The sequence below is a fragment of the Bufo gargarizans genome, chromosome 2 (genome assembly GCF_014858855.1).
Source record: "Bufo gargarizans isolate SCDJY-AF-19 chromosome 2, ASM1485885v1, whole genome shotgun sequence".
In the NCBI taxonomy this organism is placed as follows: Eukaryota; Metazoa; Chordata; class Amphibia; order Anura; family Bufonidae; genus Bufo; species Bufo gargarizans.
The window spans coordinates 113,605,032-113,617,489 of record NC_058081.1 but is presented as its reverse complement, the minus strand read 5'-3'; the positions used below and the strand labels follow the sequence as shown (position 1 = coordinate 113,617,489).

Below are 12,458 nucleotides of genomic sequence, written 5' to 3'. Positions count from 1 at the left end.
CTCTCCCCATAGAATACACGGATGTGAATGTGTATGGGGTAGCCAGGAGGGAGGCAAAAGGTTGGGTGTGGAGTAAAAGGAAAAAAAAAGTGAATCGCATGTTGTCACACACATGGCTATGAGCAGTTATTGTCTGCCATACTGTAGAACAGGAACATTCTACGGGTAATTGCGTCCAGTCTGCAGAAAACGCCACCGCCCATGTGCATGCCATAATGTACAGCTTGCTCTAGGATTCTCCCATCTCCTCTGTCTCTACAGATGGATTGTGCGTTACTCTAATAATGCTACGCCCACATTAGCGTTAGCGGGGTGCCGGATCTGTACTAATGCTAGCCCACGTGTGCGGCCAGAAGTCCCCTCCCACCCCATTCACTATAATGGGAAGGGGCCGGTCACAACACTGAAAACATGCAGAAAGGCGGCCAGACAAAAAGCGGAGCACGTTCAAAACGCAGAGGTGAGACTCTTTAGACGCTCTGTGTACGGCCAAATGATTGCCTTTTATGTCACAAAAACACAAGTCAGATTGATACTTACGTGACATTTTACGTCTGGTTGTATCTATTCTGACTGCCTTAGGTACAAATCTAAAGCACAGGGAAGGGGCGTGCAGCGCCCACACATACATTCAAATACCATACGGAGAATAATGGCCACTTCCGCGCCCCGTCTACCCCGATGGTCTACGACCTGCAGCACCCCAGCTCTTGCACAACTACCACTTCCAGCAGCCGCAACTGTGTAAAGAGCGGAGTGACTCATCATAGGTGGCTATAGGACCGCACAGCCGATCGGAAACGTACGCCACTTTTTGACACATTCTGGCATCAACGAAAGGATTTAAAAAAATAAAATAAAAAAATAAAATAAAAAAATAAAATAAAAATAAATATATATATATATATATATATATATATATATATATATATATATTAATGTATATACTTTATATTTTCTAAAGAATAGCAATGACCTCCAGGTGTATGACAACCAATAGTGTCAATGTCGACTGCTTGTTGGACCACAAGTAAATACTGGCATTTTCCATTAAAACTATTTTTAGGCATTTTTTTTAGAACTTTCCATTGTGCTATTCCTCTGTTATTCTTCTTGGAAATATATGAATATTTTGACATCTGGCTGTTACCTTTCCCGCTGTGAATGGTGCATATCACTACACATTTTGACATTAACCTTATGTTGGTGGTAGTGTAGGGACGCAACCCCTTGACGAGGATAAGGGTTCATTCACACGTCCGCAAAATGGGTCCGCATCCATTCCGCAATTTTGCGCAGAATGGGTGCAGACCCATTCATTTTCAATGGGGCCGGAATGTGCAGTCCGCCACCGCATTTGCGGATCCGCACTTCCGCATCTGTGCTTCCGTTTCCGCAAAAAAATAGAACATGTCCTATTCTTGTCTGCAATTGCAGACAAGATTAGGCATTTCCTATTATAGTGCCGGCGATGTGCGGTCCACAAATTGCGGAATGCACATTGCCGATGTCCGTGTTTTGCGGATCCGCAAAACACTTACGGACGTGTGAATGGACCCCAACTGTAACATCCAGTTGTTATTGTTAATCTAAATATGCATTTCCAGGAGGAACAAGAGAGGAACATCACAACACAGAAGAGCTGATGAGTCCCCTGGCTATTGCAGAAAATACAAAAAGATTATATGTAACTGCAAAAGCATCCATCACGCCCATTATAGTCTACAGGTCCGTGAAAACCACGGAAGCAGCAGAGAAGCCATCCGCCTTTTCATGGATCGTTAGGAAGAGATGCTTTGAAAATTATTTTTCAGCTGTTCAGTGTACGTGAAACACGAATGACACGCGGACAGCAAAAAACGGACAGATGGGCCCTACTCTGATGCGTCACGGAGACATCACTGACCACCTTTTCACGGATGTAAGCACGGACGTGTGAATGAGCCTCAACATCGAACGTGTGTAAAGAGGCAGCATCAGACCAATAATTAAAAAATCCCGAACATCCTTGGCTATGGTTTTATTTTAGGATACATAACAATATGCATTCCACCAAAATGATGGTTTATTTTCAGAAAATAAGACCAGTAAGGTCCGGGATGAGGAGATGGAGAGGGGATGTAGCCCCCCTTCAGAGAGACTAATTAGATCTTTCCCCGCAGCCACAATAAAAAATAAAAATAAATAAAAATTAGATTGTAAGAAGCGTTTGGCAGAGGAACACACTGTTTTAAGGGTAGAGATAGAGGAGGGAGAAAATTCATTCATTGCTAATATACAGCATAACTTAATCAACAGCAAATGCTGGCAGCGGAGGGAGAAAATTGACTAATTAGGCACCGGCTGCAGGTCCTGGAATATCTTCCCGTGTCGGGGAGGCGCCTGACCCCAGCCGTTCTATGTGCTCGTTCAACACACATTTTATTAGCAGATGTTGATTTTTTTAATATTTTTTGGGATGCCAGCAGATATGGAAGTTAGACACGGCGCACTAACACGCTTCACCCCTCCAATACCTCATGGAGGCTCTCCATTCATTGCTACAGTCGATAAGCACACAGGAAGATAACCTGGGACTGGAACTAAGGCAGGTTTTTCTTCATGCAGTTTTTTGACCCAGAAGCGGATAAAAAAATAAAAAAAGATAAAAGACATGGGAAATGTGAAGAACATACTTTGCCTTCCTGCAGGATCCACTTCTGGCTATGGCTCAAAAACTGCATCAACACGGCATGTGTTTCCAGCCTTACAGAAACACTCCCGGATTTTTTCCCCTCCTCCGTTTGTAATTCCTGAATTTTCAGCCTCCTGTTTCCATTACACTATGTGACTGGCGATCCCACAGCGTCCTATGTGCAGACCGCAGAACTTGAGCGGACTACTAGTTACCCCATCACAAATACAAACGGGGGTGGGGATGATTTCGAGAGAGGTTCTTCACGCCTTAATAAAGTTATTGTACGCAATGGCAAAATCTGTAATTTATCAGCTGTTTTCTTCCTCCCGTCTCTTTTCTAAGCTAACAGTCTCTGAATTCTGTGATAAATCTGTCATGTTAAAACCAAGATCAGATTACATAAAAGTTAAAACCATAGAAGTCTATGGAGAGGGGGAGGGGGAGGGGGAGTAGGGAGCGTCAGAAGGGGACAGACACAATACAGACATGATTTAGATGCTAATAGACGCTATTATAGCTCATCCCAAAGGCTTTATTCAGATGTATACCACTCATTACTGCTCTATAACGTCCTGTATGGTGCTTCTGACCGATTGTAAGTGAATGGGTTAGGGAGCAGAATCTCCTGTCGCTACGTTTAGTCTATAGGGAGACATCAGTACCGCTCGTCTCCAGCCATCAGCTGAGGGATAACTGAGCCGACGGCATGGGTGGAGACATGGGAGTGTGCCCATAGAAAAAGCCAGGCAGAGTGCCCCCCCATGTTAGCGTAGAAGCGTCATACTAAGGGCCCATTCAGACGGCCATAGTGCTTTGCAGATCCAGCCATGTGCGTTCCGCAATTTGCAGACCACACATGGCTGCAACCTTAATAGAAAATGCCTATTCTTGTACGCGAATGCGGACAAGGATAGGACATGTTCTAGCTTTTCCGCGGAGCCACAGAACGGAACCACGGATACGGACATGCTGTCCGCGTTTTTTGAGGCCCCATTGAAATGAATGGGTCCGCACCTGTTGCACAAAATTGCAGAACGGGTGCGGACTCATTCATATGGCCGTATGAACGAGTCCTAATAATGCTCTTAATAATACATACGTTTGGATACATTTGGTTATAAGAAAACTCATCTTTCTACTAAAACATTGTGAAAAACTATTGTGGGCGACATTACATGAAAACGCCATTAAATAATGGGGCTGCGTTTAGAGATGAGCAAATTGATTTGTTCCATTAGCCAGGCAACTTCACCTGTGGCTGTCCCCACCCGTCATATGACTGACTGCGCCGCTGCCGAAACGTTGTCTTCCAGAGAAACTACTGAGCATCTTCCGCTACACTTCGGGGTAGTGGCGCATGTGCAGTAACTACTCCCAAAGGCGAATTTCGGCTTTGGCAGTAGCGCAGCCAGGAGATAAATAGGGTTGGGTGGGATGTCAATCATATGGCAGGTGGGCGCAGCCCCCCCCCCCCCACAGATGAAGAGGCCTGGCTAATGAGATCAATCTTCTCAAGTCCAGACACATTATAAAAGACACTCAGTGAACTGAAGTTTGACTGTCATTTTTTTGGGACCAGTTTATTTCAACGGGGCCACAAATAATGCAAACAGACCACCACGTGCTGTCCATATCCATATGTCTGTTTGGCGGCCCCGCTAAAAAAAAAAATTGAACATGTCCTAATCTTGTCCTTTCTGCAGACAAGAATAGGCATTGTTACATTAGGTCCACACACAAAAAATAAAATTAAAAAAATATGATGCAACGTCATCTGTATTTTTTGCAGATCCGCATTTTGCGGACCACAAAATACATACGGTCGCATCAATGCACCCTTTTATTGTTCATACTTTAACGGGTTTGCTCTGTGCATAAACGGAGTCTCTTGCTTGATGCTTTTAGGACAGGTCAATGAATTCTAATTTTGAAAATTTTCAGACATCCAAGTAGATAAGTGCCAAAGTGTAAACCACAAAAATTTACTCCTACAACAACGCTTCACAGAAACGAAGAAACCTTCCAAGCGAATACTTTCAAGAAAACAAGTCATTAAAAATTGGACGTTTGCCCCTTGGCATTCAAAAATGGTGACAAATGAGACATGACTTCTGCTTCTTACCTTTCTGGCAGTGATCTGCTGACCAGCAGCGGTACATATAGTCATTGTTGATGGTTGTTTTTGTACAAAGTGGCCTATCCTCCATGACCCCGGGGCACATGTCACCACACTCCTTTGGTGGCTTATTACCGATAATATAGTTGTTGTAGACAGCCTCCAGAACCAGCGACCAATCCACAGTAGAAAGGTAACACAAGTCAGAGTTCTTCTCAATCCGAATAGCACCACGAGTAATGTTCCTCAGGCTATACAGCCCAATCTCCTTCAGGTCAGTCATCTCAAAAATGACCAAGGCATAGTTATAAAAAAGATTGCGACCACGGATGACAGTCAGATTGGGAAAGAGGTCACTCAGGCTTTCAAGGCCAGAAACACGGAAAAGCAAAAGATAGTCCGTAATAACAGTGAGCTTGGGGAACCGCATGTTTCGGAAATCCTCAGCCTTGGCATTGGAGATGAGCAGAATCTGGAGGTAGCCTTCAATTACGACACAGTCTTCTAATTGCTTAAGCTGCTGTACGTCATTACGAATGTCCATGCTGGTACTGCAAACTGTGGAGGGAAACATATGTGACATGAGGTTAGAAATTGTACTACAGGACTTGTATACAGCTACAGTATTACTTTTACTATCGTACACCTCTCTGAGCCTTCTTTAAAGAAAATAAGTGGCCAGACAACCCCAAAAAAGGTTAGGCCCTTTCATGGGTTTGGGCAGCAGTAAAAAGACTACAGGTCATTCACAAGTAACCATTGAAGCCGTGCAAGAACGTTGCTAAAATCTACCAGCAGTTTTGGATTTTTGCAATTCACTTGTTGTGGTCGCAGTAAACTTGCAAACAAGCTGCGACCCCATTCATTTCAATGGCAGCTCCGCTAAACTGTGACCTTTGGTTGCGAGACACCTGACGCATCCAAAATTACCGCGTAGACGTACCCTTAGGGTGGCGTCTCTTAACGGGCTAGAAGATTGCTGAAAGCCAACAAGAAATCATGATATGTACTAGGAATAGTGTGTTTTTTGGTGTTTTACATCACGTTTGGTGTTTAGTTTGGTTTTATAGTTTTTTTTTGTTTTTTTTTGGGGGGGGGGGGGGGGGTCTGTGGTTCAAAGGATGTCAAACCATCCACCCACTACTGTCTATTAGTTTATTTTATTTTCCCCAAAATGGAGCGTGCAATGTAGGTATGCCATTTTTTTCAGGCATTTCCCATAGACTCCATAGGAAAAAGAAAATACATGTCAACCAGAAAAACATTATTAAAAAGGTTGTAAAAAAAAAGTGGCTTCAGCCACTAGGCTCTTAAGCAGTGACATCATATAAATGAATGGGATTGCAGCACGAGTCACACAAAAAAAAAATCCACTACTGCTGGGTCTTTTGCGTCTTTTTTGGTGGCCCACATGCGGAACTATTCATTTCAATGTGTTAGCAGGAAAAAAATAGAACATGTCCTATTATCCGCATAACGGACAAGAATAGTACTACTCTATTAGGTGCCAGCTGTTCCGTACTGCAAAATACAGAATGCACACAGATGTCATCCATATTTTATACGGATCAGTGTTTTGCAGACCACAAAATACATACAATCGTGTGCAAGGGGCCTAATGCCTCATGCAGATGTCCGTGGAACACGGTCCGTGAGATACCGGACTGGCATTGCAGGAGAGCACGGCGTCTGGTTGCTATGCCGTGTTCCACAGACATCTGCATGAGGCTTTACTCTGCGATCCTGGCCGCAACAGCTGTCCCACAACCGGTGTCACTGTGTAGCCATTGGTTGGGTTAAATGTAACCATTAAATGTTGTAGCTGGCCACACACAGTCATTGTCTGGAGAAAGGTGGGATTTGAAGATTTTTCATCCATGAACAATGGATGTTTGAAGGAACATTCTCAGAAGGACCATTGGTCCTTTGCCATCACAGAACATGCATGACATGAATGACTGTACTGGCCAATAAGGACTAAAATGTGCAAGGCCAAGATGTCAAAACGATCATTCGATCAAACCATGGGCCGATTACTGAGTGTCCACAGTTCTGTCTTGGTACCGTTGCCACATTGGAGACCGAGGAATGCTTTTTTTTATTTTATTCGAAATCTTGATTTTTTTCCCCATTTAAAAAGAAATCCCACATCAACCATGCTTGTGCTCCAAACCATTTCTAGCCATCCAATAATCACGATTTAGGCTACTTTCACACTTGCGTTTTTGCTGGATCCGGCAGGGTTCAGCAAAAACGCTTCCGTTACTGATAATACAACCACCTGCATCCGTTATGAACGGATCCGGTTGTATTATCTTTAACATACTCAAGATGGATCCGTCATGAACTCCATTGAAAGTCAATGAGGACGGATTTGTTTTCTATTGCAGCAGAGAAAACTGAACTGTCCCCCTTGACATACATTGGGGGTCATGATGGATCAGTCTTGCTCCGCATCCCAGGACATAAAGCAAAATACAACACGTTGCCGTTTGCTCTATGGTCTGGGAATGCAAAGCATTTTGGAGCACTCTGTTCTGTTCAGTTACATTTTGTCCCCATTGACAATGAATGGGCACAAAACGGAAGCGTTTTTTTCCAGTATTGAGTCCTTATGACGGATTTCAATACCGGAAAACTTAAACGCTAGTGTGAAAGTAGCCTAAAATCTGATAATATGAAACACAATTTTACTTTTACAAGAAAAATAAAAATTTATGCAAAACAGTCAACACTGAACCCCAACGTCTGACAATTCAGTTCTGGTCAACCGAACAGTATAGATATTGATCCTTGCATGTGGCCACAGCAACTACTTCTTATCAGTGTCTCGGCTCGTTCCATCAGCTTTGTCTGCATCCTTATACAAAGCTGATTATATATGAACACTGCTAGACTCATGGGAGCCAGGGTGCCTAATACCAGCACGTATTACAATCCAATTATACCTATATAATCAACTTCGTTCTAAATACTATACCTACTGCCTGACAGGAGTATTAAAAGGGGTACGAACATATTGAAGGTGTTTACTACCACAGAAAAATACGACGTGGCAAGGCAGTCTGAGGGTACGTTCACACAAAGTTTCTTTGGAGGATTTGAAGCAGATTTTCCTCCAGGTTTTTTAGCCAAAGCCCGAAGTAGATCCGGAATGATGCGGATCTAAAAGGAAGGACTTGCGCTTCTCCTTCCTCCATTATAACATGCCTCAAAACCTCCTCCAAAGAACTCCATGTGAATCTACCCAAAGGGGTTCTTCACACAAATTTGTTTTGTTCCTGGCAGTTTTTTTTTGGGCTAAGAACCACCACAAAATACACATTTTTTTATGCGTTTTTGCACATGTAATGTCCTTTACCATCTGTTGGGGTTATTTTTGTCCCTTTTTTGTTTTAGACACTATTATTAAAAAATGCCAACACTGCACATGTTTAAGTGGTAATATATATATTTTTTTTAAAATGGAAAACGCGTTCCTAAAGCATGCTGCGATTTAAAAAAACAATGCCACTTAAAAACCATTACTAAAAAATAAACGTTTCAGCTTAGGCTACTTTCACACTAGCGTTCGGGTGTCCGCTTGTGAGCTCCGTTTGAAGGGGCTCACAAGCGGTCCCAAACGCATGCGTCCAGCACTAATGCATTCTGAGTGGACGCAGATCCGCTCAGAATGCATCAGTCTGGCAGCGTTTGGGCTCCGCTCCGCAGGCGGACACCTGAATGCTGCTTGCAGCGTTTGGGTGTCCGCCTGGCCGTGCGGAGGCGTGCGGATCCGTACAGACTTACAATGCAAATCAATGGGGACGGATCGTTTGAAGATGACACAATATGGCTCAATCTTCAAAACGGATCCGTCACCCATTGACTTTCAATGTAAAAGTCTGGACGGATCCGTCTGAGGCTACTTTCACACTTAGAATTTTTTTTACAATATAATGCAGACGGATCCGTTCTGAACGGATCCACCGTCTGCATTATATGAGCGGATCCGTCTCAGACGGATCCGCTCTGAACACAAGTGTGAAAGTAGCCTTACTTTTGTCTGAAAAGCTCAGCAAGAAATGTAGCTAAATGCCACAAAACATCCAAAAAACAACAAGACCATTGTTACACGTTATCCAACTTTTTTACAAATTTAGGGATGCTGGATGACAAAATCTGTGTTGGTTGTAACTGTGGCCAGATTAGGTTTCCCCAGCCTTTTCAGAAACACAACTAACGAAAGGTTAATAATAATAATAATAAAAAATATACATTTTGAACAATAATTAGTACAAATTAGGGGAGGTACAAAACAAACTGTAGTACAGAATGTCTTTAAAACCAAAGCCTGTCCTCAGGGACTACAAAGAGGATAAAAGAGGGTTATTTTGCTCCCCTTGGCAGGGAAGGTGTTAATACGGTGCACTAGTACAACACACAACGGGGCAGCCTACTGACTTCCTACAAAAACACCATTTTTGCCTGCACGCTTTACAAAAGCAGTTTTATCCAGATCGCTCACACTCACGGCAGACCGTGTGGATTACACAACTCCTGGCTTTTTTTGTGCCCCTAGGTAATTTTTTTCCATCTCTCTTTATAAATGCAGCTGCTTTAAATTCTCTAATTTGGTTTCTGGTGATTTTTATCGGGCAGGACAATAACATTCTGTTTTCAGGTACAATAGATTCACCTCTAATCTGACTCGCACATCAGAGACTTGAGCAGCCAAAGAGTCTTTTATAAAAGCTGCAAATTCTTGAAATATCAGGGATTTGGAAGAGAGAAGCAAATTATGGTGAAAGCGTAGGGGGGAGCAAGAATGATGCTGAAGTAGGAGATAAGATCCTCCAGCCCACCCAGTCTTTACTTGAAACACCCTAGCGGCTTATCAGTGCTGGAGAGATCCCAGGGGCCAGGCAGCCAGCCTGCAAATCAGCTACTGGTGCTTGGATTTTGGGACTGTTTGTTTCTTTTTATCATTGTATATGCTTTTCTTATCATTTGGCCACTAGATAAGCTCCTAGAGATGACCAACTTTTTCCATCGGAGTACAAATACCATGTAAATGAAGATGCTCATCTAAATTTTTGATGGCAAAGGCAGTATGGAAAGGTTGACATCATTTTCTTAGGGTCCTATTAGACCAGCGGGTCCCATTAGACCAGATTGAGCCATATTTTCTTATTAAAGGGGTTCTCCGGGAATTAAGAAAATGAAAATACTTAAGTTATTAATATCTTCCCAAATACCTTTCATTACTTATAATGGCTCATTTCCTCTAGTGAGCAATCATTAGGAGAAATAAAATGGCCGCGTCCTATTAGTCACTCAAAACATCCTAATCACACAGGAGGACAAGTTACTTCACAACAGAGGTAAAGAGCTGCCTCATCCTCCTCTCTGCTCCGCTTGTCAGGGATTATGATCCTGAATACAGATGATCAAATGAATCTCTATAGGAATGGAGTTTATGAAGAGACATGAAGTACAGAGAGGACTGGTAATGGAGACTTGTATGCAGTCTCCATTACCACAGTCTGTCCTGTCCTGTCCTGTCCGTCCTCTCTGTACTTCATGTCTCCTCATGATCTCTATTCCCACAGAGATTCAGCTGAATATCTTATCAGCTGTATTCCAGTTCATAATCCCTGACAAGTAGAAGAGGAGGCAGCTTTTTAGCTCAGTGTTCTGAAGTAGCTTGTGTGATTAGGACAGGTTTTGTGTGTACTAATAGGACGGTGGCCATTTTATTGCTCCCTAGAGAAAACTAGCCATTATAACTAACTAAAAGGTATTTGGGAATATATTTATAATAAAAGAAATATTTAAGTATTTTCATTTTCTTAATTCCCAGAGAATCACTTTAACGAGCAGCAATCGTCAATTTAGAGAGTCACCTGCATGCAAAAGATGTTATGGCTCATGCGCACAACCGTGTGCTGGCCGGGCCCGTTCTCCGGCCCCCAAATTGCAGTCCACAATGCACGGCCACTGACCGGGGGGCAGCCGCATGTGGATCGCGGACTCATTCACTTGAATGGAGCCCACGATCCGCATGAGACGGTGCATACACTCCGTTCCGCATCTCCCGGATTGCGGACCCATTCAAGTGCCGTATTTTTTGTCAGGCATGGGAATGTAACCAAACAAACGGAACATAACGCATTCTGGTTGCATTCCGTTCAGTTGTCCTCCGGTTTTGAGATCCTATGACGGAAAGGAAAACAGTTATGTGAAAGTAGCCTTACTTACCTTTTGACTGCCCCCACTGCTCTAGCGCCTGCCACTCTAGTGTTCCCCACCGTCTCAGTCTTTGCTTATGGGGATGCAGAGGGCAGTGCTTGGCTGCAGCAGTGTCGTCAATGCAATGTTATCACTGCATCCCAGAAGTGGAGAACACCAAAGCAGAAAGCAATGGATTCAAATGACACCGCTGCCTGCCTTTTTCCCAATTTTTTTTATAACCTCAGACAACCCCTGAGAAAGGTCACAGTGCTATGCAGTATGGTATAATGCACCTGCCATACTGTGCAAAAAAGCACTAGAAGCAGGGTCATGCCCAAGTTTCACAATATCACTAGTGTGTGAAAAGCTTATACAAAAATGGGTGTTTCGACATTCAAAAATGGTACTGGACTCTTTGAAGTCTCTTAATTTAATATTTTCTGTAGTGGAAGATATTGGGGAAAATGTGTATGAATATATCCTACCAGATGGCTGCTGCTCATGTCAAAACTTCAGAAAACTACAACTCCCAGCATTCACACTTGCCCAGCTGTTCTCAGAATTCCCACAGACATGACTGGAGCATGATGGGACATACTCCACATGAGCAAATAGCTTAATTCAATGCACTAACATTGAGATCTGTAAATTATGGAAGATGAGGGCACCCATGTTCTTGCCTACTGTAGGGGATCACCCCGACATCAGAAGTGTCACATATCTGACGGTTTCCACTCTCTGCACGTGGCTGGAATACAAACTGGCGCACATAAGACACATCCATTATAAATACAAAGAGTAATGGCTGATCATCAGCACTGACAGATATAGAAGGGGATATGGAGGAGCTCAGATTTCTACCACGTCTAGGAGTTCAGACAAAAGCAGGATAAAACGAGGCTTACATCCCGTTTCTCGTGCTCTGGCATCCACCGCTCTAAAGGAGCAACCGGAGTGGGTGGCATATTATGACAGATAAACCTTTCCTCAGCTGTGATAATAATATTTAAGAGGTTTTCTGCTAGTAGCTGTCGGTATGTACGGAGGAAGACAGGAAATTTCAAGCATTCGTACACAGAAAACACCTGTCTACTTTCCTTCTATGATCCCCAACTGCAAGATGATACTAATGGCTGAATTTTGGTGCGGACACCCTGCCAAAGTGATGTCAGCGGCTGCGCAGTGTCTGCCTCAATGGGAAGCAGTGCTGCAGTTTGCGGGTCAGTGGTTAAAAGCCGTGACTGTGCCAACAAAAGGACATGTCTCCTATTGATACCGTGCGCAGACAGACACCGGTCGGAGCCACGGCAGGTGACCGCTTGCGGTTTAGCTCCATTCAATAATACTAAGCTATGAGTGTGTCCAAGGCATCCAAAGCAAACACGACAGGAACCATGGTGGTCAATATGTGCAGTGTGAAAGGGGTCCTTAAGATGTTTAAAAGGCCCGATT

At 43.4% G+C, this 12,458-nt stretch overlaps 1 protein-coding gene across 1 annotated transcript in view; it reads right to left on the bottom strand.

Annotated features, from left to right (window-relative positions):
- The window catches only part of IGF1R (insulin like growth factor 1 receptor), a 180,169-nt gene that overhangs the window by 154,337 nt on the left and 13,374 nt on the right, over positions 1-12,458 (bottom strand). The window contains exon 2 of the mRNA XM_044279434.1: positions 4,800-5,351. Coding sequence (XP_044135369.1) covers positions 4,800-5,351 — 552 coding nt within the window. The remainder of the gene's footprint in view (positions 1-4,799; positions 5,352-12,458) is intronic.